Source organism: Marmota marmota, unplaced genomic scaffold, assembly GCF_001458135.2.
Source record: "Marmota marmota marmota unplaced genomic scaffold, marMar, whole genome shotgun sequence".
NCBI lineage: Eukaryota > Metazoa > Chordata > Mammalia > Rodentia > Sciuridae > Marmota > Marmota marmota.
Genome location: NW_026000261.1, coordinates 5,108,827 through 5,136,479, shown reverse-complemented (window position 1 = coordinate 5,136,479; position 27,653 = coordinate 5,108,827). Strand labels below are relative to the sequence as shown.

The window sequence follows — 27,653 nt, the reverse complement described above, 5'->3', positions numbered from 1 at the left end:
ACTGAGTCTTGATGGGTTCATAAGAAAAGAGATAAAGTTTAGACACACAAACACACTCCCTGTCTCTTGCCACACGATGCTCCGAGCTCCTTTGAGACTCATCCAGCAAGAAGGCCATTGCCAAATGAGACTGTTAGACCTTGCATCTCCAGAAGCAAAGCAAAAATAAACCTCTTCTTTTTATAAAGCAGTCTGTCTAAGGCATTTCATTGTAATAAAACTAACTGATACAATTAACATTTTCATTGCATTTCAGGCTTTCTTTCTGGTGTTACTTTACCCTTGCTAGAAGTGTATCCTTCAAGAATCTCTTTAGTGATGGTTTGCTAATGGCAAACCTTTGGTGGTTTTTTATCTAAAAATGTCTGTCTTCCTGCTTCATTCTTGAATGATATTTTAACTGAATTTAAAAATAAAATCTAGGCTCATAATTATTTTTCTCTAAGCACAGTGAAGATATATTTTTACTGTATTCTGTCTTTCATTGCTGCTTTGGAAAGCCAGTGGTCAGTCTTAAATTTCACTCTTTTGAAAGTGTCTCTTATTTTCAGGTCATTTTAAAGATCTCTTTGTGTATAGTGTTCTTCAATTTTACTGATATATTTCAATATTGATTTATTTTTTTTCTATTTGAGAGTCTTTGACTTTTTTTTTCCCTTGCTGGATATTTAACCCGACATGCTAAGCATGTGCTGTACCACTGAGCTCCAACCCCTCTTTGAGCTTCTTGAGTCTGTCCATTGATAGCATTTCTGAACATTCTCACATGTGGTACTTTCAACTACTGCCTCTGTTCTGTTTTTTTCTTCTGGAATGACCGAAATCTGTAAGTCCATCTTACTGTCTTCCCATTTCTTAATCTTTCTTTCATATTTTTCACTTCTTTGTCTTCCTTAATGCATTTTCGATAATTTCATCAGTTTTGTAATCCAGTTATTATCTCTTGTGCTTAATTAGCGGTTAAACTTATTAATTGAATTTTTATTTCAATTTTATTTAATTTTCAAACATTAAACAGTCTTTAAGTAATAATTGCATTATTTGAGGTCTTTAAAACACTGTTTCTATGATTCTTGGTTTTTTTTCTTGTTTAGGTTTTGTTGTGAATATTATTGTTTTTACTATAAGTTGCTTATTTCTTTTTTTTTTTTAATAATTTGAGTGTTGAATTCTTCTAGAGCATATTTATCTGTCTTTGTTCTTGCTAAGTATTTGAGGGCTGCCAGTCTGGAGTCATGCTAAGTGAAATTCTCAACCTAAGGCTGTTGAATTACCCAAATAGTGCAGATTCAGATTGCAAATCCATATGAAGGCTGGCTTGTGGTTCTGTGTTTTGGGCAGATACTGTGGTCTCTCTCCACTAGCCTAACTCAGTGCAAAGATTGAAGAATAGATTTTTAAAAATATTTTTAGTTGTAGATGGATGTAATATCTTTATTTTGTTTATTTATTTATTTTTATGTGGTGCTGAGAATCGAGCCCAGTGCCTCACATATGCCAGGCAAGTGCTCCACCACTGAGCCACAACCCCAGTCCCTCAAGAATGGATTTTAAAAATATTTTTGTAGTTGTAGATGGACAGAATACCTTTATTTTATTTGTTTATTTTTATATGGTGCTAAGGATTGAACCCAGTGCCTCACACATGCAAGGCAAGTGCTGTGCCACCCCAGCCCCAAGAATGGATTTTCCTTAACCCTCCAGAAGCAATTTGTATTTCTAGTACATCTTTGCACTGAGGTGTAGCTCTTTGGGGTCCCATTTTTGTGGAGGTCATCTTTTATTAGACACTTTGGAAATCTTGGGTTTTGTCTTCCATTTTCTATGCCCCACTAGGCTATAAAAAATTGAAGCTTAAGTTCAGCTGCCTTAGCAAATCTTTTGGTGAATACTGGATGATGTAGTACCCAACGTATTTCTCTGGGTTCCCATTTCACTTAGTCTCTAGTCAGCAGATTTCTTACATAATTGATATTTCATAGGCTTTGTTATTATTTGTTGTTTCTTTGAGTTGTTTGTATTGATACAGGCCAGGGCTTCCTGAATGCTATGCAAGTGCTCTATCACTTGGCTACACCCCCTAGCTCTTGATAGTTCATAGATTTTAAAAAACAATTTAAAAATATTTTATTCAGGACTTTTTCAGTGGGTGATGTCTTTAACAAGTAGCATTTGATTTATCAGTAATGAATGCTTGGCTCTTGTTTTCCAACCCATTTATAGCTGTGTCCTTACTCTCAGGGGTAGCCAGGAGGACATTCTAATTCTATCCATTGGTTGTCATTGCTCTCCTGAAATAGCTCTCAGTAAGTTGATAAATACCTACTATGTGACTAGTATTGTATGAAGTTCTATGAGATTGGAAAACCCATTTAACCTGTCATTTGGCTAAGAAAACACTAATAGTACTGGACTTGAGTCCTTGGAACTCTGAATTAAACCATATTTTCATTTCTGAGCACTTCAAAATCCTAGAAGTCAGTATTCGAAGTGAGTTTTATTTAAGACTGTAAGGTGTATGAAGGCAGGGACTGCCTGGACCTTGTTGATAATAGGTGACACATAGTAGGTGCTCAGTGAATACTTGTTGCATGAATTGGCTGGCATCTGTTGGAGGTCATGAAGATTCAAGTGCTAATTCGTTCCCATGGCAATATAATTAGAATATTCCATATTTGTGCACATGTGGTAGGGGTGAAAAAGGATGTCTCAGTAGCAGGAGGTCAAACTAATCATGTATTTGATTCATTTGTAAATCAAGTTTTAAAGTCAGTGTTCCCTCTATACCATAAAGGGCTTCTGTGTACATTGAGGTAGTATAGGTCAATGGTTAGGATCATTGACTTGTGCCAGATTGCCTGTTTTATATCCTGTCTCTGTAAGAAACATTGTGCCAGAAACTTAACCTGTCTGTCTCTCAATTTCCTCAGGAGTAAAAGGAGGATTGTAAAACCTATCTTATGGAGTTATTATAAGAATTAGTACATAGAAACTACCTAGGCCAATGATTGGCAGAGGAATGATATGTATTAGCAGTTATTATTATTGTTACAACTGTTATTGTTATCTTTCTGTTGTTTTGAACATGAGTTATGTTAATATCCTCAATATATTTTGCTGGGGAGCTGTTTTCCATTTCTTTGTGAGACTATCCTGAGTTTCCTTACCTGTCACTTAGAGATTTGGAAACTGCCCTACTATAGTACTTCTCCAAGTATGAATTGAATACTTATATACCCAAATATCCTTAGGGAGCTTTATGAAAATACAGATTTCTAGCTGGATGCAGTGGTACATGCATGTAATCCCAGTGACCTGGGAGGCTGAGGCAGGAGGATCACAAGTTCAAAGCCAGCCTCAGCAACTTAGTGAGGCCCTGAGCAACTTAGCAAGACCCTGTCTCTAAATAAAACATAAAAGGGCTGGGGATGTGACTCAGTGTTAAGCACCCCTGGGTTCAATCACCATTACTTAAAAAAATACAGATTGCTGGGTCCCTTCCCAATTGGTCCAAAGAAGATTCTCCTAAAAATATGTAATACAAATAAAATTATGCAAATTCTTTCTGTTTTGCATTAGCCAAGAACTACTGCAGGGCTGAACTTGCCATATTTTAGTGCTGATGGAGAATCTGAGATCAGGCTTCAAGCATGGGAAGAGATAGAGAATGGGAGAGCTAAACAACAGAAGAGAAGAAACAAATCAAAGTAGAAAGAGAAGTGAATATAGATGACTTGTGCCAGGGTGTACAGGTCAAGTACCATTCATTTCTGGTGGCCTCCAGGAAGACGTGACATTTGCCTTCCTTGATTTAGAGATTCATGAACCTGGCTCTACCTCCTAACAGAGGTCATGAGACTAGTGGTGGTTCGGGAGGGGGTGTTGGAGGCAGGCCTCAGGAATGATTGCCTGGCCCATTGGCTGCCTTTAAGCAATGGTCCCCAGGGAGTAGAAGATTAACCAGACTCCCTGCTTGGCTGGCTATGGGGTAGGTCCAGTGCCCTTGAGCTGTTTTGACCGGGATGAGAGCCAACTCTCAGAGGCTTTTATCCTTGCCTTTGCTCTAGTGCTAGTGTGAGGTTGGCCTTTATATCAAGCCATCTGATGCTCAAGTCCTTTGAAGGCATTAAAATATGGAAGGAGGCTACCACAGACTGTGTGGGCTGAAGAGGAATTGGGAGTTTAGTGCCTTTCCTCTCATACTTCTGTACTTGACATGGCTTAGATGTCAGGGTGAAATCTGTAACCCAGGCCAGGGGAGAACATTGCTGTGGCCCTTTCAGAGGTGGGAAAGGCCCTCTTTGAGCCCTCTGTCATACTGCCTAAGCAGGAAGGCCAGCCCAGCTCAGGTCAGTCTATGGGAGCAGTTCGGCCTCCACACACAAGCTGATTTGCTTTTGACTTGCAGCTGCCCTTGTTCCTCTATAGGCTTTTTGAACCATCTCTCTCTCTCATTAGCCTTTCCTCTGAGCTCTGTGGAGAGAGCCATACAAATATTGACTTTCCCTCCTTGAGTAAAATGTCAATGAGTTCAAGGATGGACTTCTAAGTCCTGAAGTACCTTCTTGTATACTCAAAGATTCTCTCCTCCTCCTGCGTCATATTTGACCTTTGGCTCAGTCTGAAGAAGTGGTAAGTCTGGATTTAATGAATTCAGAGCCCCCTCTGTCCATTCTGATATGAAGGTAGTGCCTATATCATGGTAGCTAGGTAAGGTAAGGCCCACAATGTTCATAAAAGACCCTAATTCTTTTCCAGCAAGGGAGCAGGCTAAACTATGGAACAAACAACAGAATTTAAGATCATGGGTTTCTGAAGTCAGATTCCTTGGGTTCAAATCCTGACTGAGATCCTGAGTTTATCTCCCCCAACCCCGCAAAAAAAAGAATTAGATCCAATTTAAAAAGAGCAAAGGTGGGTACGCATAATTAGGGTAATCAAATTTAGAATCCTTGATTTGTAACTTATTCCACCATTTTTTTCTGTGCATAGTTTCATTTAATTTATGTATTTATTTACTTATGAATAACAAACGACTGAACCCAACCTAAGAACTAGTCCCTTAAATCATAACATATCTGCCTATTTGCTGCTTCCCAATCCTTCCCTACCCACCCCAAGAGAACTGCTACTCTGAATTTTGGCTATTACTCCTTTGCTTTTTCATAAAATAGAGTTTTATTTCATATGCACAGATATATAGATATGGATACATAGAGTCCTAAATAAGATATTATTTAGTTTTAATTGTTTGTTGATCCTTATAAAAAAGGGTCCTATTTGTATGTCATCTTCTGGGAATTTCTTATTCTATGCAACATTAGATTAGTATGATTCATTCCTAGTATTGAATGCATAGAATTCTACTTACATTTTCACTGTCCTGTAACATTCTATCTTGTAAATAGGCCATGATGTTTTTCTCTATTTTTCTTTGGGCATTTGGCTATTTCTAGTATTTTGGTATAACAAAACAGACAAACAAAAAACTTCTCTGTGTCTTGAGTCCCTTATCTTAAAATTGAGAGTAACAGCTGGGTGCAGTGACACATACCTGTAATCCCAATGGATCATGCCTGTAATCTCAGTGGCTTCGGAGGCTGAGGCAGGAAGATCATGAGTTCAAAGCCAGCCTCAGCAAAATAAGGCACTAAGCAACTCAGGGATCCCTGTCTCTAAATGAAATGCAAAAAGGGGCTGGGGATGTGGCTCAGTGGTTGAGTGCCCCTGAGTTCAATCCCCGGTACCCACCCCTCCAAAAAAAAATCTAATAAAAAACTGTAAAAAAAATTGAGAGTAACAAAAAGGAACTACCTGTCAATCTCAGTGGCCTACACCTATAATCTAGAGATTTGGTTGGCAGGAGGATCACAAGTTTGAGGCCAGCCTTATCAACTTAGCAAGACCTGGTCTCAAAATAGAAAATAAAAGGGTTGGAGGCTGGGGATATAGCTCAGTTGGTAGAGTGCTTGTCTCGCATTCACAAGGCCCTGGGCTGAATCCCCAGCACCACAAAAATAAAATAAATAAAAGGGTTGAGGATGTAGCTCAGTGGTAAAACACCCCCGAATTCAATCCCTAGATACAAAAAAAAAAAAAAAAAAAAAAGTTACTGGTTGTAAATCACAGTAGGTCAGTATATTAGTTTGCTAGCACTACCGTAACAAACACCTTACTATAGTCTGGGTGGCTTAATGTAGACAAATTTATTCTCAGTTTTGGAAGAAGAAGTCTAAGATCAAGATGTTATCAGGGTGGGTTTCTTCTCAGAGTCTCTCTCTCTCATCAATAGCCTTCTTCTAGTGTCTTCATATGGCTTTTCAGGTATCTCTCTGTATCCTAAACTATTTTTCATTTAAGGTCACTGGTCACATTGAATTAGGGCCTACCAGTATAACTTCATTTTTACCTTTACCTCTTTCAAGGCCCTGTCTCCAAATGCAGTCACATTCTGAAGTATTGGGCATTAGTACCAAGACTGAATTTGGGGATAGACAATTCATCCCATTAGAGTCTCTAAGTATCAGTCATTATTACCATCATTATGTTAATCACCCTCCTTTATCATTAAAACTCAGGAAAAAAATGTAGCAGTTAGGTGTGATATATTCCCTAGGAACAATCAAATATTAACTGTCATTCCTATTATTATTAAGCATTATTATTAAAACACTAGTGCTTCTTTCCCTGCCTCTCCAGAAATGACTGTTTGATACTAGCAACAATATCTAAGAATAGTACTTGGTGGTTTCCCCAGGACAGGCAGCAACTACTAAGTCAGTTAAAGGTGGGAGAAGAGCTAGGAGGTTTCATTTTCATCCTGGTTAAAAAAAAAAAAAAAAGAACTAAGGGCTATAGATATAGCTTAGAGATACAGTGCTTGCCTAGTGTGTATGAGGCCTTGGGTTCAATCCCTAGCATCTTAAAGGAAGAGAAGGGAAGAGAAAAGAAACAGCCTTATAGAACATCTTGACTGATAAACCTGAAATTGCCATTCCATACAGTTCTGTGGGCTTGTCTGAACCAGGCAGGCAGGACTGGGCAGCTACACCTTTTACATCAGGAAGTGTGCTTGCCCAAATAGCTGTGCCACAAGAGTAAATGGCATTTTTCATGGGCTCAAAATATTTTGTTTGATGCTAGGGGCCAGACAACAGACAGTCACAACTCTGCTCCTCACTCTCCCAAGGACACTGTGCACAAGGAAGAAGACCAGAGTAGCCCTGATAGGGTTTTCTGCAAATGGAAAGACCAGTGGCCCCACCACATCATGGGATGGAATAAGGTAGAATACTATATGCCTTATAGGGAGGGCTGTGGGTGTTTATCCTGACTGGAGGGGTACATATGTATCATCAGGGCAGATACAGTGAGATTATGGGATTTGGGGGTCTATGGACCCTTTTTACATATTACTTTCTTAATATGTTCAGATACTCTGAGAGAGGAGATTCTAAAAAACAAGAAGAAATTAGCACTATTTTTCACTAATAGCTTAATGTATCCCCTTGTTTTAAAGATTTCTATAATATAGAGATAAAAGAATCTAACATGAAATTTACTTCTTCCACTGCCCAGATGATAGGTAATTGCTGTTAGCAGTGTAATATATTCCTCTTTGGATTTTTTTCAATCTTTTAAAATATTTTTAGCACATGATTAATAAATGCACACATTCATTTGTTGCAAAAATCTAGCTGTAAAAGGATATGAATTCCAACATTAATGTTTCCTCTTCCCTTTCTCAACCCCTTGCCAATCCTCTTCCTCTCCCCAGTTTTGGCAAATCACACCCCAGTTCTTTTCCTATGCATCTACATACATCTAAAAGTATGCAAATGAAGTCCTTTTTCTCTTACAAAGATAATTGTGCTTTATGCAGTATAGAGTTGTTCTCTTTTACCCAGAAATGGTAGTATCTCCTTTTGAAAAATAGAGTCAAGTGGTTCATCTTCTACGCTGTGTCTTAGTTTTTGGTACTGGGAATTGAACCCAAGGGCACTGAGTCATTTTTATTTTTTATTTTGAGATAGGGTCTCACTAAGTTGCTGAGGCTGGCTTTGAACTTGACATCCTCTTGCCTCAGCCTCCCTAGCCGCTGGGATTACAGGTGTATGCCACCATGCCCAGCTAGAGTGTTTTTTGATGACTCTCCCACTGATGAACAGTCAGGACACTTTATAATTTTTTTGTTCACAAATAATGCTGCAGTGAACATTTTGTTCTAATGAAAATTCCTAGAAGTGAAATTGTTAAGTTAAAGTGAATGAGCATTCACAAATGTTGATAAGTACTGGCAAATTGTTCTCCAAAAATTATGTACCTTGTTTTTATTGCCATGTAGTATATGTTAAGCTTTTGTCATAATTAGTTCATATAGATTGTGCCATTTAAATTTGAAATGTTCCCAACATTTTATTATACAAATATTCAAACATACTAAAAAGTGGAAATATTAGAATGCACAACTATATAACCTCCAGATGGATTAAAAATTGTTAAATGTCTTTTTACATTCTCTTACTAAGCAGTTCTCTGTTAAGTTTCCTAAATTATTGCAGTGAAAGCTATAGATACATTGAAAGTTTAGTTCTACCTACTTCAGCCTATAGTTCCTAAAAATAAGGACATTCTTTTGTGTAAACCATACTATTCTCACCCTTTAGGAAAAAAAAAATCAATGAATTATGTTATACCATCTATTTTATTTATATTCAGATTTCCTCAATTGTCCCCAAAACTTCTTTATGTACCTTTTTCCCCCCTAAATCATGATCTGGTTAAGTTTTAAGTGTTGCTTTGACTGTCCTGTTTAGTTTTGTTTTATTGTTTTACTCTAGAACTAGTTCCCCTTTCCTTCTTCATTCACCATATTGAAGGGTTTTTGCTTTTTTTAAAAAAAAAAACAAAACAAAACTGGGGATTGAACCCAGAGGTGCTTGACCACTGAGGCACATCCCCAGCCCTGTTTTGTGTTTTATTTAGAGACAGGGTCTCACTGAGCTACTTAGGGCCTTGCTAAGTTGCTGAGGATAGCTTTGAACTTGCAATCCTCTTACCTTAGCCTCCTGAGTCCCTGGGATCATAGACATGCACCACCACATCCAGGATATTGAAGTTTTGGTGAATTATTTGTATATTTGTTTTGAAGAATGCCCCACATTCTGTATTTGCCAGAATATTTCCTGTTGGTACTGTGTTGTTTTTAATGGCGACATGGTATTCTGTTCTATGAATATATGGGGGTTTATTTAACTAGTCCTATAGTGATGGTCATTTAGGTTGTGGGTACTCCTTTTGTGGATCCTCTAAGATTTAGTCCTAGGGAGTTTGTGGCCCTAAGAGACCACAGTTTAAGAATGTGGTTAGTTAATGAAGATAAACTGTTCTAAAGCCAAACTTTATTGGAATAAACAACAAGAGCAGTTAAAACCATGGGTTGTATTCTTTCTCCTCTAAGGGAAATGAATTGTATTTTTTGACTCCTTGACTGTAGTCTGGGGCTAAGCTGAGTCCAGTGTCCTCTCTATGCGACTGTATACCCTCACTTATCATTAGCCATGGACACTTCTGGTAATGGCAAGTCTCCTGGGGTATATGATGAGAGCTCCCTCAACTTATACCATGAACCACTGTTGAGAGCCACAGACGAAGGGGCCCAACCAAACTTCCAGCTGATGATTGGCTCACCGTGGCCCCAGCAAACTTCCAGCTGCCAGCTGATTGGCTCCTCTGCAGTGATGCTCATTGGGCTGTTTCCCCCGCCCTTTCAGACCATGGAGCTGCTCATTGGGGGACTCTTTTGGCTCCGCCAATGGTGACCCAGCCAATTGGCCTCAAGAGCAGGAGGAGTGGGGGGGTTGAGAGGCTTGTGGGAAGCTGTTATACCATGAACCCCTCCTTCATACAGATGATCTCACCTCAGCCTATCCTTCCCTCCTTATCTCCAGGGAGCCCAAGGCTAACCCTTCCATTTGTGTTTCAGGTTCTGTCCCCTCTTGCCTGCTTCCATTCCTCTTGCCTTCTAATGACATCCTGCTTCTCTTGCTTCTTCACTCTCTCCTCATCTACTTGCTCTTTCCCTCAGTCTATAAATTATGTTCAAATTTCTCCTGTTCTTTCTCTTTTTGGTACTAGGGATTTAACCCAGGGCAATTATCTACTGAGCCACATCCCCAGCTCTTTCTTATTTTTTTTATTTTGAGACACAGTCTCTCTAAGTTGCTGAGGCTGACTTTGAACTTGTGATCCTCCTGCCTCAGCCTCCCAAGCCACTGGGATTATAGGCATGCACCACTATACCCAGCATATTTCTCCAATTCTTAACAATTATTTCTCTGTATTGTCACTACTTTTTAATTATGACTTCTTTATCTCTCTACCCACTTGCTCCTCAAAAGACTATAGAGGACCAGGGTCTGAAAAGTGGAGTGCATAAGGTGTTCCATTAGCATATTTGAAGAAAATATCAGCATTTCCAAACCTCATCCTTTTAAACTGACATGTTTGTGTTTTCTGATGTACATCAGTATGTGTCTGTTTTGTAACATACAGTTATATATGTGTTTCATTTGCCCCACTTTCATCTCTTATCCTTGCTAGCTTTGTTACCATCCAGGCCCACATTTCCACTGATTTATGAGCATCTCTGCCAGGCTGTCATAGAGGCACCACAAATTCAGCATGGTCCCAGCATCTTTTCTTGTACCTCACCTTCTCCAGTCTGTATCTTTGACTGTAGGTCCTAAGTTAGGAAGAAACCCCAGCATCCTAACAATCACCTAAGCCATCATCATGAGAATCATCTTTTGGTCTTTACCTTTCTTTTTCTGTATAACTCTCTATCCATTCTGTTCACTACTCCTGGTGATTCAGCTTCTTGAACTTCTCCCAAATCTACCCATTCTCTCTTTTCTCACTCCCTCTGCCATAGGCTTTATTTAAACATTCCCATCACTAGTTTCTAACTGGTCTCCCTGCCTCTAGTAATATCCCCTGTAGCCATTTACCAGCAGGAACTCTCTGCAACTGCACACTATATGCATGCCTTTCCTTTGCTTTGAAACAAAACTAGAATCCAAGCCAACACTTCATCTAAAGAGTTCTCATAATCTTTTGCTGCACTGATATTAATTTCTTATCTATTGGTCTTCTCAATTGCACTGTGGAGTCTTACAGGGCAGCTCTTATGGGAGCTACGAAGCTATCATACAAGATGCCTTCATCATTACCACATTGCAAGAGTAACCATGTTACCTACCACCCACTAGTGCCTCAGTAAGTGTTCCTTGGTTATTTGATGAGAATGAGGATAGGACCATCCTAAGTGAGAAGTATTGATGTTTCTTTGAGAAGCAAAGAAGATTCCATTGAAAAATCCTGCCCTAGAGATGGGTCAAAAAATGGACTGGAAGCCTAAGTACCTGCCAAATATACAGATTTGTGACTTAGGGCTTGTGGGGCAGGCCCAAGTGCCACCATCTCTTGCTTAGAAGCTCTTTTTCTCCCTGGTACAGGTAATTGAATCCAGGGGTGCTCTACCACTGAGATACATCCCCAGTCCTTTTTACTTTTATTTTGAGAAAAAGTCTTATTAAATTGTCCAGGTTGGTCTCCAACTTGTGATCCTCTTGCCTCACTCTTCCAAATTGCTGGAATCACAGGTGTGTGCCACCAATCTGAGCCATACTGGAGGCTCTTGCTAGGGCGGAATTATGAAATAAAACTCCAACTTTAGGCCCAGAGAGACCTGGTATTAAGTCTTGCTGACTGGGATTGAAATTCCAGCTTTACTAGTTACTGGCAGAATTAATATGAAAGGAGAGGATAATGATTATAATATGTCAGCACTGGACCAAGAACTCTATATGCATTATCTCACCTAATTTCACCAGAAACTGATGAGGTAGATGCTATTATCATCCCCATTTTACAGATGAGCCAACTGATACTCTGCAAGATTAAGTGATTTGCCAAAACTTACATAGCAAGTAAATGAAGCTAGAATTTCAATCTTAGCAGCCTGACTCTATGCTGGACAGATTTATTTGTGAGTTAGAACTAAGAATTTGGATAAGATTACCTAAAATAGAAGAGAGCCAAAGAATTATTTCTGGGGCTTTGTAATATTTAGAGATGAGGGACATAAAGAAGATCCAGCAAAGGAGTTTGAGAATGAAAGCCTTTGAGATAGGGAAAGAATAAAGGAAAAGATCTGTGCTGTGTAGTAGCCTAGTACTGGAAGTGTTTTAAGGGTGAAGGAATCATCAACTCTATCAAATGCTGCTTGGTTAATTGAGAAAAACGAGGCTTGGAAACTGACCATGACTGGCATATCCAGTTATACAGGTTGTCAACTGCATACAAGGGTGATTGGGCCCCAGATCTCTCTGACACACTGGCATGATATGAGTCTTGGCAGTAAAAAGGCACCTGCTTATAGTTCATGCAAAGACACCACATGTGTGTGTTGCCCATTGGAATTAGCCAAATGGAATTGTAGGTAACCTCACCAGAACAATTTGGGTAAAATTATGGGAGTGAAAATTTGGAAGAATTTGGGTAGAAGAATATTTCAGAGGAGAGCTACCAAGGGTTCTGAGTTAGACACAAGTCTTTTGAGGAGATTTCCTCTAAAGTATGAAGGGAAGCAGAGAACTGGAGGTAGTAGCTGTGGCAGAAAGTAGGGTCAAGAGTTTTGTTTCTTTAGATGGAAGATAGCATTCTTTAGCCAGCAGCATAGGGCTTCCTACATAGAGGCAGGGAAACAGGCAGCTGTGAGCATGGATGCAGGGAGGAGGGAGGCATGGAGGTGGGAGCCTATGTCCTACAACCCTCCCCCATCACCCTGTGAAATAGGCAAGGATGGGGAAGGTTTGAAGCAAATGGGAGAAGGTGTGAAATAGTTGCTTAGGAGAAAGGAGAATGAATAGCCTTAAAACATAGTTGGATTATAGGGCAACATTAGGAGTCTGCTCAAAGTTTGCTGTAGTGAATTTAAAGAGTTAACAGTATGCATTTATTCATATTTTTCTCCAGCCATGCTTGCTTGCAGACATATAGAGATGTAAAGGAAGACAGTTGGCTTTAACCAGGAATGCAGTTTGGCAAGGCAAGCAGGAAAAGGGGAGAGAGAATGTCAGAAGAGTTCGTGAATGTACAGAATGAAGTGCTGCTGGACCTTAAACTCGGTGCTGGATGAATATAGAAATGGGGACATGAGGTTGATGGGGGAGGCAGTCAAGAGGCGGCAGGATCAATAGACTTGAGGTCCTGGTGAAGTTGAAAAAGTATCAGCTGGGGTATGAGGAGGAGTGAGTTGGACAGTGGAGAGTGAGGTGCATTACAGAGGAGTCACAAGTATTAATAATGACAGGTGTGACTAAGGGAATAGGGGTGAGGCAACATGGGGAGAGGAGATCTTGGGTTGAGTGGAAGGAAATGCAAGGAGAAGCCAGGGCATTATTAAATATTGAAAACACAGGAATTTTGACCAGGGACTGTTGGGGAAAGCAGTGACTGGGAGGCAAGAGACAAAGTCTTTGAGGACTGTGGAGGGGGCCATATGTGACTTCAACAGGAAGGAGTGGTGGGTACTGTAGTTTCATTTCAGAGGAGTGGTTAACAAAAAGGCAAAAAAAAAAAAATAGAAGCTACAGTGAGAAGCAGAGGGGTGCCCTCCTGGTCAAGTAGCAGAAGGAGGTATTAGAGGAAAACCACCCACTACTCAAGAGGGCTATTGGGATAATAGTGTCTTAGAGTGGGGCTAAGTTTTTGGTAAAGCAAAATGGTAAATGGGCTATTCACAGAAAAGTTTGAGGTATAGGAAATTTTGCTATCGAGAGCTAGGAGCTCAAGAAAATAGAAGGATTTCAAGTACTGAAAGAGGGGGTAGATGATGGGACAGACTAGGATATGTACAGAGCCATACAGGGATTTGAGTTCAGGTGTTGGGGAGGGTAACCTGGGAATCTTGGGCTACTTTTGGTGGCTGAAATAAAAAGGATGTAGGACAGTGAGATTGGTAGTCTTCATGGCAGAGGATGTTGGTGCATGTCACTGTCCAGTCCAGGTTGGGAGGTGGGAAGAAGCAGGGTGGGGATCTTGCCACAGACAGGGTCCATGTATCTGATGTTTCAGGCAGTCTGACTCCAGAGGCCTGGTTAAGTTTATCACTCTGTAATTTCAGTTCTTAAAGCATGTTGACTTGGATATGAAAAAGAAGTTAATGGTCTGTATAGCTTAAAATATTTTTTATTTCTTTTGACTTTGAATTGCATCCATGTCAGATGTAGCCTTGGGATTCCTCCAGCTGAAAAAGAATCAGGCTGTGGATATTTAAAATTCTTAAGTACAAGATCTTTAGGCTAGAAATTAATTAACTGAATTCAATGAAATTCTTCTGAAGGAAGTGTGGCATTTCACTTATATTGTTCATAAAACGGGGAAAAGAAGGTTGGGGAGACTCTTTGAGAAAGTTCCTGGAACTCAGCCTACACTCAGTACCTACTACTCAGTGCCATTTGCCCTCATCCTCCATGTCTAATGCTTCTTTTAGGGGCATTCTTTGACTTCTCTATGCCTTACTTTCCTCATCTGTAAAATGTGGATGATCATTGTCCCCACTCCACAGGAAAGTATATATAAATGTAGTTAGCACAGTACATGGTACATAATATAAGTACTTAATAAGCTATTAAATGTCAAGTGATTGGTTCTCCAGCTCCCTTTTGTCTCTTCTCTTTCAGCTCCTTCCTTTTTCCCCTTCCTCTTTCCCCACACTACTTCTTTTACTATTTTCTCTTTCCAGACCCTGGCCCTGGTTGCCAGTGCCACTTGTACTGAGTTAAACACACTTTGTGCTCCCTGCTCCTAAGGTAGGGAACTCTTAGAATAGGAGTGAGGCAGCCATCAGAGGAAGGAAACTCTCATGGGGACACTCTCTAGACAACCCTCATTGAGGTCTCTGGCCAAGGTGACTACAGAGGTGCAGTGGGTCAGTGACAAGAGGCTTAGCAGCTGTGAGGCCTCTGTTCCAGGATAAGCTTGGCCATTGCATGATGTGGGGCTGGGACAACAGTAGGTAGAGCAGGCTGTTCAATCATTTGAATAGGGAGGTGCTAGGCCCACTTACCATGTAGAGGAACAGGGAAAGACATGCTCTTATACTGCTGTTACCACTCTGGTTATAGTAACAGTGGCTCTTCCCCATCTAACCCCACCTATGTGTCAGACTTTTGTGAGGGAGCAAGCAGGAGGAGCAGAGTACAATTGGCCTCTCATAGCCATGGATCATCCGCATACCCACAGATTCCCTATCCATATATTTAACCAGCCATGGATTGAAGATATTTGAAAAATGGCATCTGTAAAGAACAGGTACAGACTGTTGTTGTCATTAGTCCCTAAGCAATACAGGATAATGGTTATTTACATAACCTGTACATAACCTATATATTGTATTAGGTGTTATCAGTAAACTACAGATGATTTAAAACATACAGGAGAATATATGTAGGTTATATGCTAATACTATGCCATTTTATGCAAGGGACTTGAACATTTGCAGATCTTGGTGTCTGTGGGGGTCCTGGAACCAATTCCCCACAGGTCTCAAGGGAGGACGGACCTTATACTGGCTAAAACTATGAATTCTAGAGTAGACTGCTTGAATTTGAATCCTGGCTGTGTCACCAAATGAGTTGTATGCTCTTCAGTATGTTATATAAATTCTTCATGCCTCAGTTTAACATCTCTAAAATGGAGATAATGGGAACAGTACAATTGTTATAGTGATTAGTTTAAATTAATGGTTTACAAAGAGTTCCTAACACATAAAATGTGTAAGTGTTTGTTATATTCTTAAACATTTTAAATATTGTACACTAGTTTTGTGACAGCATAATAACTTCCATTTTACTGATACCAAAGCCAGGGCAGAAAGGTTGTATGACTTGTCCTGGGCCATAGGACTGATAAGTACCAGAACCAAGTCTAGAACACAAATTTGACAGACTCCAAAGTCCTTGCTTAGAATTAGAAGCACAGCACTTAACTGTGTCCCTGGACATGCAGGTGGGTGCTTTGCTTTCTATGGGGCTTTAAGGGAAGGACAGGGAGGCAACCATTTTTAGTTCAGATGAGTAATTGGCCACTGGAATTGGAGATGTCAGTAGGGGGACTGCTTGACAGTGTGCTGGGACTATTGGCCACAGGCTCTTGAAGGTATGTTTCTCTTCTGCTGCAGTGGGACAGCAACCTGACTTCAAGCCCATTTCAGGGAGAGGTCAGGGTTCTGGTTTATAGCCAGAGAGTTGAGCCTTCCTAAGACTTTTTCCTCCTTGACTATTTTCTGGGTGACCTCAGCAAAGAGTCAATTAACCTTTTTGTACCTTATGCTCCTTATGTGTCGAACACAGAGAGACCGAGTAGCTCATGAATGTGAACACATTTGAAAAGTATAAAGCAGTGTACATGTATGAATGTATAACAATAATCTACAATGTATAATCATAATGCACCAATAAAAATATGGAAAAAAGAAAAGTATATGGCAATACTCACATAAAATAGTAGGGTCATCCTGACCACATTGAAGGCCAAATATGGGCCTTTTAGGCTTCCAGACCTACCATGTGCTAGTAATGCCCAATTTCAGATCCCATAACCCATTCCAGCATCTTCCACAGAGACACTTGGAAACTTATCTCCATTTCTGGGTTTTTATAGTCACCTCTGTGAACATAAAGTAATAGTTGAGCATTATCTAGGTCTCTGGAGATTCTCCTTTGATATGGATTGTCAAGAGCTAGAGCCGCTGTTCGTGCCGAGGGTTTACAGTTGTCCTAGCTCCCATTCTGGGAGCTTTGCTATCTTTTGGTTTTAGCCCTTGGCACACAGTAGACTTGGGCTCCTGTGCCTGGGGGGCCTATAACTGCCTCCTCTCATTAGCACAATTCTTGATTATGTGCTTGCTCTGTAGGGAACAGGGAGGCAGCTGACACCTTCCCTTGGGTATCCTTGTCTCTCTGAGCTGCCCTTGAGATCAGTGTGTATCCATTTGCACATGCATGCACATGTTAGTATGCCCTATAGGTAAGGCCTCTTGCCAGCTGCTGAAGTTCTTTTTCTCCCCCCAAATTAAGTTAGCCACCCAGCTGTTTCCATTTTCTGCCTGTTGCCAAGCTCAACAGCAGGATCCCCATGCCAGGTTGAAACTATACTCGACTTTGGTAATCCATAGCTTCCATTTTGAGGGGGATTGGGAAAAGGGTGAATAAGTGGGTATGTTATATGTCAAGAGAGAAGGGAAGTTCTTTTGGCTTACTATGTCAGAATTGGCCCTGCTGGTTGGTCTTCAGTCAAAAATAGGGCTGGGGTTGTGGCTCAGTGGTAGAGCACTTGTCTAACACATGTGAGGCACTGGGTTCTATCCTCAGCACCATATGAAAAATAAAAAAAATGAAGGTATTGTGTTCATCTACAACTAAAAAATAATAAAAATGATAGGTCAAGCCCTGACTGACTCCAAGTATCCTATGTGGAAACTTGTTATTTTTGGATCTAGACTTGACCAGATTTAGTAATCACTTTTTTTTTTCAATTTGGAAAATGAGGATAATAAATCCTCCTTCATATGATCTACATGTCAAATAGTCCTACATGTCAAATAGTTTACCATCTACTTGCCAGGAGTAGGAAATGACATAAGGTTGTGTTTCTCCAAGTATATTCTGCAGAATCCTAAGTGTTATATTTTGTAAGTCACTTCCTAAATACATTAAAGAAACTTTGGAGAAAAAAATATTAAGTAGGATTCTTATCTGTAGAGTCCACTCAAATCCTTAATGTACCAATACCATGCATGATGACTCTCCAAGGGAATATGTTATATGCAACCTTTAGTAAATTTTTAACCAAACTTTTTTTTAGTGAGGTATTTTTCAAGTATCATCTCAGTAAAATACACCTTGGAAGATTCTGTTCTAGGTCAGGAGTATATTCATCTTTTTTTCTTTTTAATTGTGAAAAAAGAGGTGAATTGGTGAAATGCCTGGGTCTGCTAAAATGTGGATCCTGAAGAGCAAGGGCGTTCAAGTTCAGAATCTCCTGAAATAAGTGTTTCCTTCTCTGAAATGCCTCTCTCCATCTTGTCTTCATAGCTTCCCTTTGAATTGGAGATTTACTACATTCAGCATGTCATGCTCTACGTGGTGCCCATCTACCTGCTTTGGAAAGGAGGTAAGGCCAGCACATAGCATCCCTATGTCACCCCACACTTTGCCTCTCCCTCTGTTTGGATTTGGAGGAGTCAGCTACTTCTTGGGGGTCTACCAGCATCTTGAGCTGCTGCTTGGCTGGGTTTCTTCAGCATGTTTAATGATAGACACTGGGGACTGGGGAGTTGGGCATGGATGAGGCCTGCAAAGCATTGGAGGCTTTCAGAAACATCTTTTGTGGGTTGAGCATGGCGCCGCTAACTGCCTGTCATAGGGCCTAGGCTTTGGGCTCTTGGCAGTGGCCTTGGATTTGCATGGTGTCCCCTACACTTTGTCCCTCTCTTGTGCTTGTGTCTGCCCCCTGCCTCAGTGTCAAGTATAGCATGGAAGGACAAAATGGAGCACTTGGACCTTTATGTTCTTGCTCATTGCATCCATCCTCTCAGAACCCAAGAAGATACTGAAAGGGATTAGGCCTCAAGGGCCTGGGGGATTATGGCATTGAGGGAAGAGGCAGGTGAACTAACAGAATCCTTCATGTAATTCTTCGTGTAAAACCATTGCAAACTTTTCATTTGTTCAAGAGAAGGAGTCTGCCCACCTGGTAGAGACAGTCTTGTACAAAAGATCCTGATCTATTTATGTTCACATTGCCCCTTAAATGCTCCCTTCTCTCCACTGTGTAGTTGATGAAAGGAAAGAGGAGTTCCTGGGCCTTTGTGGTCAAGCTGATCTTTCTTAGCATTCTTCCCTTCCTGAAAGGCCCTATAACTGGGAGACATTGTCTTTTAGTCTTATTGACTAGTCTCTCTATCTTGGTTGCTGGGATTTTTCTGGAAGACCCACCCTCCATACCTCAGCCCAGGCAGCAAGAGTTTTATTTCTATTGCACTAAAAATGGCATGAGGCCATTTGAGCCCTTAACTTCACTGGAGGGTGGTCTGGAAGTTCTTCTGGATTTTCTTGCTTGTTGGTAGTCAAGAAATTGGTCACCTATCCCCTGGTTCCTATCAATTAGGCCTCCTTTCTATACATTTGTCTAAATCTTCTTTGAGGCTGCTTTTACACTGTGTAGCCACTTGGGGTCTCACACTGCCAAAGAACACTTTCATTTAGTTACATTTAGTTAGCTTTAAGGGAGGTCTGAAGTTGTGTTATTAGTCAGTTCTGTCCTCTGTTACAGGCAACAGACTCCAGATAATAGACAAGTCTCAGAGATAAACTGATTTTGAGTGGAACCAGGACACCAGACTCTATCCTCATTGTTCCTGGCTTCTGATTTGTGTGGTAGGAATTATACCCAAATCCTTATGGCTATTAGTTAAACCTCTTTTTACTCTGAGGGAAACATAAAAAATCGTCAGCTGAGCTAGACTGGTTGACATGGAAAATATCAAGTAGCCATCCCACCTCCCTCCAAAAACACAATCGGGAAGCTATGCCCTCTAGACTGGGCTGACTCTTCTGTAACTTTCTATTGGTTCTGGTGCTATGCTATTTGAGGGAACTGAGCTGAGGAAGTACAGATTCTGAATCATAATTCCAATTTACTTCCTACTTCTAATGACTATCCCCCACCCTGCCCCCAATACCTGGCCCTGAGAAGAAGCTGTAGCAACAGGAATAATAAGCACAAAATATATCAGTGACTAATATTTTTGAGACATTGCCCAGGTTGACCTTAAACTCAGGATCCTCTGGTCTCAATCTCCTGACTACCTGGAATTACAGGTGGACACCCCCATGCCTGGATCAGTGACTACTTTTAATTGAGTGCTTGTTGGGTACAAGATACATGTGACAGTTATGTTTTGTGTATTTTCCTGTCACAAACAGCTGGTTGAAGAATCTACCTTCTGTGAAGGAGAAAATCAGGGCCTAGAAACATTGAGCACTTTGCCCATAGCCATAAACAATGGAGCCAGGATAATAGTTCAGTCTCAGAGAGAAACTGTTTCAAAGCCCAGCCTAAATTCCTTCCCAGACCAGGGGTGTTTCTCATACAATATGAAGTCTGAAAGGCTAAATTTCTCAGTCCTAACCACACCAGGCTGGGAGTCTCCCCCACCTCTTGCCCTGATTCACTGAATACATATTTTTTGAACATTTACTATGTGCCAGGCATTTTTAGTAGGAAATCACAGATAATCAGAGAGAGATGATCTTTGCAGAAGGAGCCCCTGTCTATTAGGGAAGATATACAAATGTCATATAGTCCAATAAGCACTGCAGAGGGTAGTGTGGGAGCAGGATCATTTCCAAAGCCTAGTTCACCTTCCCTTTTTCTTCACCATTTTTTGGGGGTACTGGGGATTGAACTCAGAGGCACTTGACCACTGAGCCACATCCCCCAGCCCTATTTTGTACTTTATTTAGAGACAGGGTCTCACTGAGTTGCTTAGCACCTTGCTTTTGCTGAGGCTGGCTTTGAAGTCACGATCCTTCTGCTTCAGCCTCCTGATCCACTGGGATTATAGGCAAGGGCCACCACAACTGGCCCTCTTCACCATTTGGGGGAAGATAATTGTGTCATCTTAGAGCATTTCCTGTTGGTAGCCTAGGTCCCTAACTGGTGAGGCAAGAAATAGTAGGACTATGATGGGAGACATGATACACTGTTTTGCTGCTGATACCTCTTTGACATCCTAGCTCAGTGAGGATTTGGCTTGCAGGACAGGTGTAATGATTTCATCCAGGTGATCTTTGACTCCAGGTCCTAGGTGGGAGCATCCACCACCCTCTAGAACTTGATGGGCCATATCACCTATTTGGCTGCCCTAGAGCAATATTAAGGATTTATCACCTTTCCCAGCTCTTTGCTACCATCTGCTGTTCACTAAGAAATGATGAACATGGAGAGAAAAATCTGAATTTTTTCTAGGGCTGGCTCTACCTTTAGTTCCAAGCTTGGACTCAAGGCCTTGAGGAGGGGGAATGGAACTGGAGTGAGGGGTGGGGAGATTATTTCCTTGTAAACCAATAAAGCTGAAACTTTGAGGCTTCTTTTCTGTGGAAGGCTGTCAGAATTTTCCAGAAATAAATGGTTTGGGCATTTTTATCCTTAGGATGGCAAGACAGCTTTCCTATACATGCCTCACATTGTAGGAGCCTTATTTTTCTGAAAGGCAAAGTCCTCCTTGAGCATAAAATGTCTGTCCCTGTGATATGGGGTAGTGCCGAGTGGGGATTCCATCCCTCCCTCATTCCCATGTTGTTAGGCACCACCATAGTGCATGTGACTCTTCTCGTCCACACTGTTTTTTTCTTCCTCTTTTCCCTATACCCTTTCCTGACATCTCTTTGCTTTTGGCTCTCTGGAACTATATTTAATTTTTTTCCTCTGTTTTGTTAAAGTGTTTATTTTTTAAATTTTCTTATTGGATATTGACAAATTATAATTGTATATACATATAGAGTGTTCAGTGACACCACAACATATACAATGTAGAGTGATTGAATCAAGCTCATTAAGAAATTATATTTCTTACAAACCACCTCCATTTCTATCAGTAGCTCTCCACAAAATCAGAGTCCTTCATATTTTTCTCTGGATATTCCCTCTCATGGAGGCTGCTTTTTCTACCCTGCCTAGCTCCTCCTTGTCTCTTCTAGATCATTATCTTTCTTTTTCTTTATGAGAAAATGCTTTCTCCTTTACCATTGTCTATTTCGCCAGCACTACCACCTATCCTCTTTGTCACTTCGTTCACATTCCCAGAAGTTTGTGGCCTGTGATTCTCAATATTTCCATTACAGGGATAACCAGCAGGCTGAGAGACTTCTATTAAAGACCTATGATCCTACCCCCAGCTTCTCAATGTTTGGGCTTCTAAATTGCAGTGACTTTGATATTGCTTTCTCTTCTGCCACCTGGGCTTCATTTACCCCTAAGAGTTCTCTTTCTGAACTCATAAACTGCTGGGGCCCTTACGTTTTTTAATATTTATTTTTTAGTTTTAGGTGGACACAATATCTTTATTTTGCCTTTATGTGGTGCTGAGGATCGAATCCAGTGCCTCATGCATGGTAGGCAAGCATTGTACCACTGAGCCACAACCCCACCACTGCTGGGACCCTTTCTTTGACTCAAATCTCTACTTCTTTCAGCTTCTTTTCTTCCCAATAAGCTTGTACCTCTATTACCAATTTCTGAAACTTTCCCCTCGCTATTCTTGAAAAAGAATACCTTTTTACCTTCTTGTCCCTTCCATCTGGGACCAATGTCCAATCCCTTTCCAGTGTGCTCACTGTCAGCCTACTAGAAAAAATCTCTCAAGCATTCTGATTAGTATCACTAAAATTTCATGGTTCTTATTATAAGTATGGTTTCAACACCATTCACTTATTTTGCCTTTGGTCAGTTCCTCCATACATTGCCCTCAGAAGTCATGTGTAAACTTTCCATCTTCTCCAAGCTTCCTGTAACACACTATATTCAAATTTTCTGTCCTTTCTATTCACACACACACACACACACACACACACACACACCCCAACACACCTGACTGAGATGTAGAGCTTTTCAGGTGGGAATTCCCTCAATACTTTACTTCCATAAGCTTCTTTACCTGTGTCTGCTCATTATTTTTTTAAGAGACAGATTTACCTGAAAAAGTGGATAAAATTTAAGGGAGAATGTGGACTATTCCAGTGAATAGACATTTTGGGGGTAAAGTAAGAACTGCACACTCAGGGAGAATGCCAGCCATCATAAAGGTGCAAAGGAGAACATAGCCATCTTGAGAGCAAGAAACTTTTGGGGTAAAGCAAGGAATATATATTCAAGGGAGATTGCAGGCTATCTCCAGAGGGAGAGACAGCCTCCCATGTCCATCCTTATGTTCTTCTCTCCATCCTGGAAAAAGTGATGTTCTTACTGTCTTTCACTGACCATACCCTTGTGTGGTTATTTCCCATCCCACCCACCTCCTCTGAACCTCATTTTATCATTTATTTTCTGGGATTTTCAACACTTCTTTTACTACTGACTTTTTGAACAATAAAAGTTTCTCTAGTCTTTCTCAAAATAACACAGACAGTATTTCCCAAACTTCAGCTATTTGAGCACAATGATTTTTGCATTCTCCATGTGAAAAAAAGAAAAAAAATATAAAATCACTATATATGTAATATACACACTTAAATTTATTAATTTTTCAAAATAAAATGTCCTTAAGAGAAACCTTATTATATTCATGGAGACATGGCTTTGATTTACTATTTTAATATACTTTAGATATATAGCTATTACAAATAAAGTGTTTATCTGTTCACCATTTTAAATCACCTCATGAACATTAGGTAACTATGGAAGACACTGGTGTCTGCAATTGATGAGCCCACTTTCTGTTCTTCAGAACATTGCATTTTGGCCCCTGCTCCCCAGCCAGGGTCGGCACAGAAATGACATCCATCTGACCAAACCTAGTGACTATTCTTTATCCAACTGAACTGCTATGTTGAACATTATTGATTAATTCTTTTGGAGATATTTTGCTTTTAGACCTTCCAAAGTCCCTCTTTCTTTTGGCCTGCTTACCTCAATGACCAATGACCATGCTTTCCCAAGTCCCCTTTATAAGTTCTTTTTCTACACTTCTCTGAAATGCTCCTCTCCCTGGAGTTCTGTTTTAGGCTTACCTTTCCCTTGAGTCCTCTAGCATGATCTTGTGTGCTTTTGTGGTTTAACTGCCAGTCTGTATTGTGATAGTTCTTTATCGTGCTGACCACTATGTCAGTATCTACAGCTGTGACTTAGCAGATTCAGGTTCATTTAGTCTCCTCAGCATCTCCACCTGGATATACCAAGTACATGTCACACTCAAACTGTCTATGCCAGCTTGTTACCTTCCCCACCAGCCCTTCCCTACCAAGTGGCACCACCCGGTCACCCTAGCTGTAGTCTGGGAATCATCTCTGCCTGCTGTGCCCATTTGTTCATTCATCTAGACTTTATTGACAAATGCCTTCTTTTTGCCATACTCAGCACTGGCCACCAGAGGGCTCTCATGAGTAAAAGTCAGACACCACCTTATCCCTCATATAATCTTAAACTAACTGGGGAAAATGATAGGAGTCAATTACCAGAATGCACAGTTACAACTAAGATGAGTACTTTGAAAGTAAGGAACATGCTTTTATGACAGCTTGGAATAAAATAAGCTGAATTTACTAATCTGGGGCCTTGGGGGAGAGTTATCTGAGGAAGTGATGTTTAAACAGAGATCCAAAGGTTGAGAGGGAATTTACTAGGCAAATGTAGAATTAGGGGAGGTGAACCTTGATATATAAGTGGACAAACTGGCATGTGCCATAGCACTGTGGCAAGCGGGACATCAAGAGAGAGGGTGAGATGTAACACTAGGCCTGAGGGGCAGGGAGGGTCAGATATGAATGTCGTGAACCAGGTCAGAGGTTTGGTTTTGATTCTAAAAGTTATGGGAAGCCAGTGAAAGTTTTAAGAAGGGCCATGAATTTACCTTACTGTACTAATTGATTCTTTTCTTTCTTTACTTTTTTTTTTTGGAACTGGAGCTTTAACATAGGGGTGCTTTACCACTGAGCCGCATCCCCCGCCCCCCTGTTTTTGTTTTTTTTTCATTTTTGAGATAGGGTGTCACTAAGTGGCTTGGGGCCTAAAATACACAAAGCAATACTGTGAAACATGTCCTTCTGACCGTTTCTTCCCCCGATCCACAGAGTCTCTCCCGCAACTCTAGAGTTAAGCACCATTTTTGTTTTTGCATATCCTCCTAGAGTTTCCTTTTGTATACACAGTCGACCCCAAATCCACATGTCCTGTATCTGTGGATTCAGTTGATCTCAGATTGAAAATATTTTTTTTTAAATTACATCTTTATTGGCTGAGGCTGTAGCTCAGTGGTAGAGCACTTGCCTAGCATGTGTGAGGCACTGGGTTCGATCCTCAGCACCACATAAAAATAAATAAATAAAATAAAGGTATTCTGTCCATCTACAACAATAATTTTTTTAAAAAATTACATCTTTACCATACATGTACAGATATTTTTTCTTGGCATTATTCCCTAAATGATAAAGTATAACAACCACTTGCATAGTATTAGTTATTATAAATAACCCAGAGAGGATTTAAATTATACAGGAGGTCTTGCATAGGTTATATGCAAAACACTGCCATTTTATGTCATAGACTTGATCATCACTGATTTTGGTATCCATGTGGGTTCCTAGAACCAATCCCCTAAGATACTACGGGACAACTGTATAAGTAAAATTTTAAAAATATTTTACTTAACCTCCTTCTTAAGAGAAAAAAACATTCAAAAATAGCATATGTACAGCCATCCTGCTGCTGCTGCTGTTGTTACTTCCATGGGAAGTTTCCTCTGTCTTTTTCACAGCAGTGTAGTATTCTATTATGTGGATGCCAGAATATACCATAATAAAATACTGAAGCTTTCTAAAACACAGGCACATGCCTGACATTATTTCAAACTCTTCACCATCATTAATGTATTAATTGCCACAACAACCCTGGTAGGTAGGTGTTTCTGCTGTCTTCCTTTTGCACATGAGAAACTGATGCTTATCCAATGGCAGATCCAGGGTTTGAACTCTGGAATATGGCTCTAGGGTTCTAGCTTAAAATCATAATATGAGGCTACAACACTGTAGCATAATTTGTTGATTGATGTACATTTAGATTGTTTACATCTTTTGCTAATATAACGAGCACTGCATCGTAGGACCTTGGACCTAGATCATTTGCATCTGTGCAAATATATCATTTGGGAAAATCTCTAAGTGCATCAAAGAGTATAGGCATCCGTATGTTGGATGGATATATCCAAATTCCTAAGTGTTATAATAGTTTAAATGCTCTTTTTGTAATATACAAGTGTGCTTTTTTAATACAACCTCACTAAAAGAGGACATTCCCAAACTTTTATTTTATTTTCCATTGAATGGTTTATACAAATGGTATATCAGTTCAGTTTTATTCTGAACTTATTTTGAGTGAAGGTTTTTTTTTTTTTGTACTGGGAATTGAACCCAGGTACACTTAACCACTGAGCTACATCCCCAGCCTTTTAAAAATATTTTATTTAGAGATAGGGTCTCACTCAGTTGTTTATGGCCTCGGTACATTGCTAAGGCTGGCTTTGAACTTATGATCCTCCTGCCTCAGTCACCCCAGCCACTGGAATTAGAGGCATGTGCTATCATGCCTGGCTCTTTTTATATGTTTACAGTATGTACATATTTATTTATTGATTAATGGCCCTGGGGATTGATTTTATTTTTATGGCTTTTGACTTTTGAGTCATGGTTAAATATCCCTTCCCTATTCCAAGGTTATAAAAAAGTCACATAGCAATCTTATCTGTGGGAGATATTTTCTAAGACCCCTCAGTAGACACTTATTGTGTTTTTTCCTTTGCATACATATCTATGGTAAAGTTTTAATTTATAAATTAGCTACCACAAGAGATAATTAATAGCTAATAATAGACTAATTATAACAATATCCTATACTAAAAATTCTGTGACTATGGCCTCTTTTCTCAAAATATCATTTTACTGTACTCATCCTTTTTCTGTTTGTATGTTTGTATGAGATGATTTTCTGTTTGTATGAGATGATTTGATGCTTAGCTGATAACATGAAGTTAGGTGAATGATACAGGTATTGTGACATGGCATTGGACTACTACTCTGTAATGGTTAGTTTGACACAAGCAATGTGATAACAGGACAGTTAGTCTGATAACTGAAATTGCTAGTAGATGACTAAAGGGTAGGTAGAATATACAGCATGGATATGTTGGACAAAGGGATGATTCATGTCCTAGGCAGGATAGCATGAGATTTCATTATAGTATTCAGAATGTTGCACAATTTACAACATATAAATTGTTTATTTACTTATACTTTTAAATTGTTTATTTCTGGGTTTTTTCATTTAATATTTCAGACTAGATCATTGAAATGATTAAAAGTGAAACAGTGAATGGTGGGGGTCTACTTTGTCCCATATTTTCTTCTGGCATATTTATAATTTCTTTTTTTTAACCTTTTAATATTTTACCCACTTGTAATTCATCCTGTTACATAGTATGAGATAAGGATCCAACTTTATTTCTGGATGTCTTCCTGTTTGTCCCAACACTGTTTATTGAATACTCCAATATAGATTTGCTTGTGGAAAAGGTCCTACTGTCTGTTCTATGAGAAATCACTAAGTCTTCTTTTTACTTCCTCAGTGTCTCTCAAACCAGGCCTTTTCCTGCTGTTTCTAGGGCCACTACCATTGTGCAGGCCTTGGTTGTCATCTCTTCCCTCAATTATAGCATTGGCTGCCTGTGGTCTCCCAGATTCCATCCTGCATCCTCTACCCTCCTTAAAGTCCCATCCTTGTAGCTTCCAAAGCTATTTCTGTAGGATCACAGCACT

General features: G+C 40.0%; 1 protein-coding gene across 3 annotated transcripts in view; it reads left to right on the top strand.

Annotated features, from left to right (window-relative positions):
• Positions 1-27,653, top strand: part of Tmem164 (transmembrane protein 164) — a 101,992-nt gene that overhangs the window by 46,336 nt on the left and 28,003 nt on the right. For 2 of the 3 annotated variants that reach the window (XM_048796860.1, XM_015497927.2), the window contains one exon: positions 18,162-18,240. In XM_048796860.1, the coding sequence (XP_048652817.1) occupies positions 18,162-18,240 (79 nt within the window). Of the gene's footprint in view, positions 1-7,189; positions 7,286-18,161; positions 18,241-27,653 lie in introns of all 3 variants that reach the window. The other variant, XM_048796859.1, reaches the window with a different exon arrangement.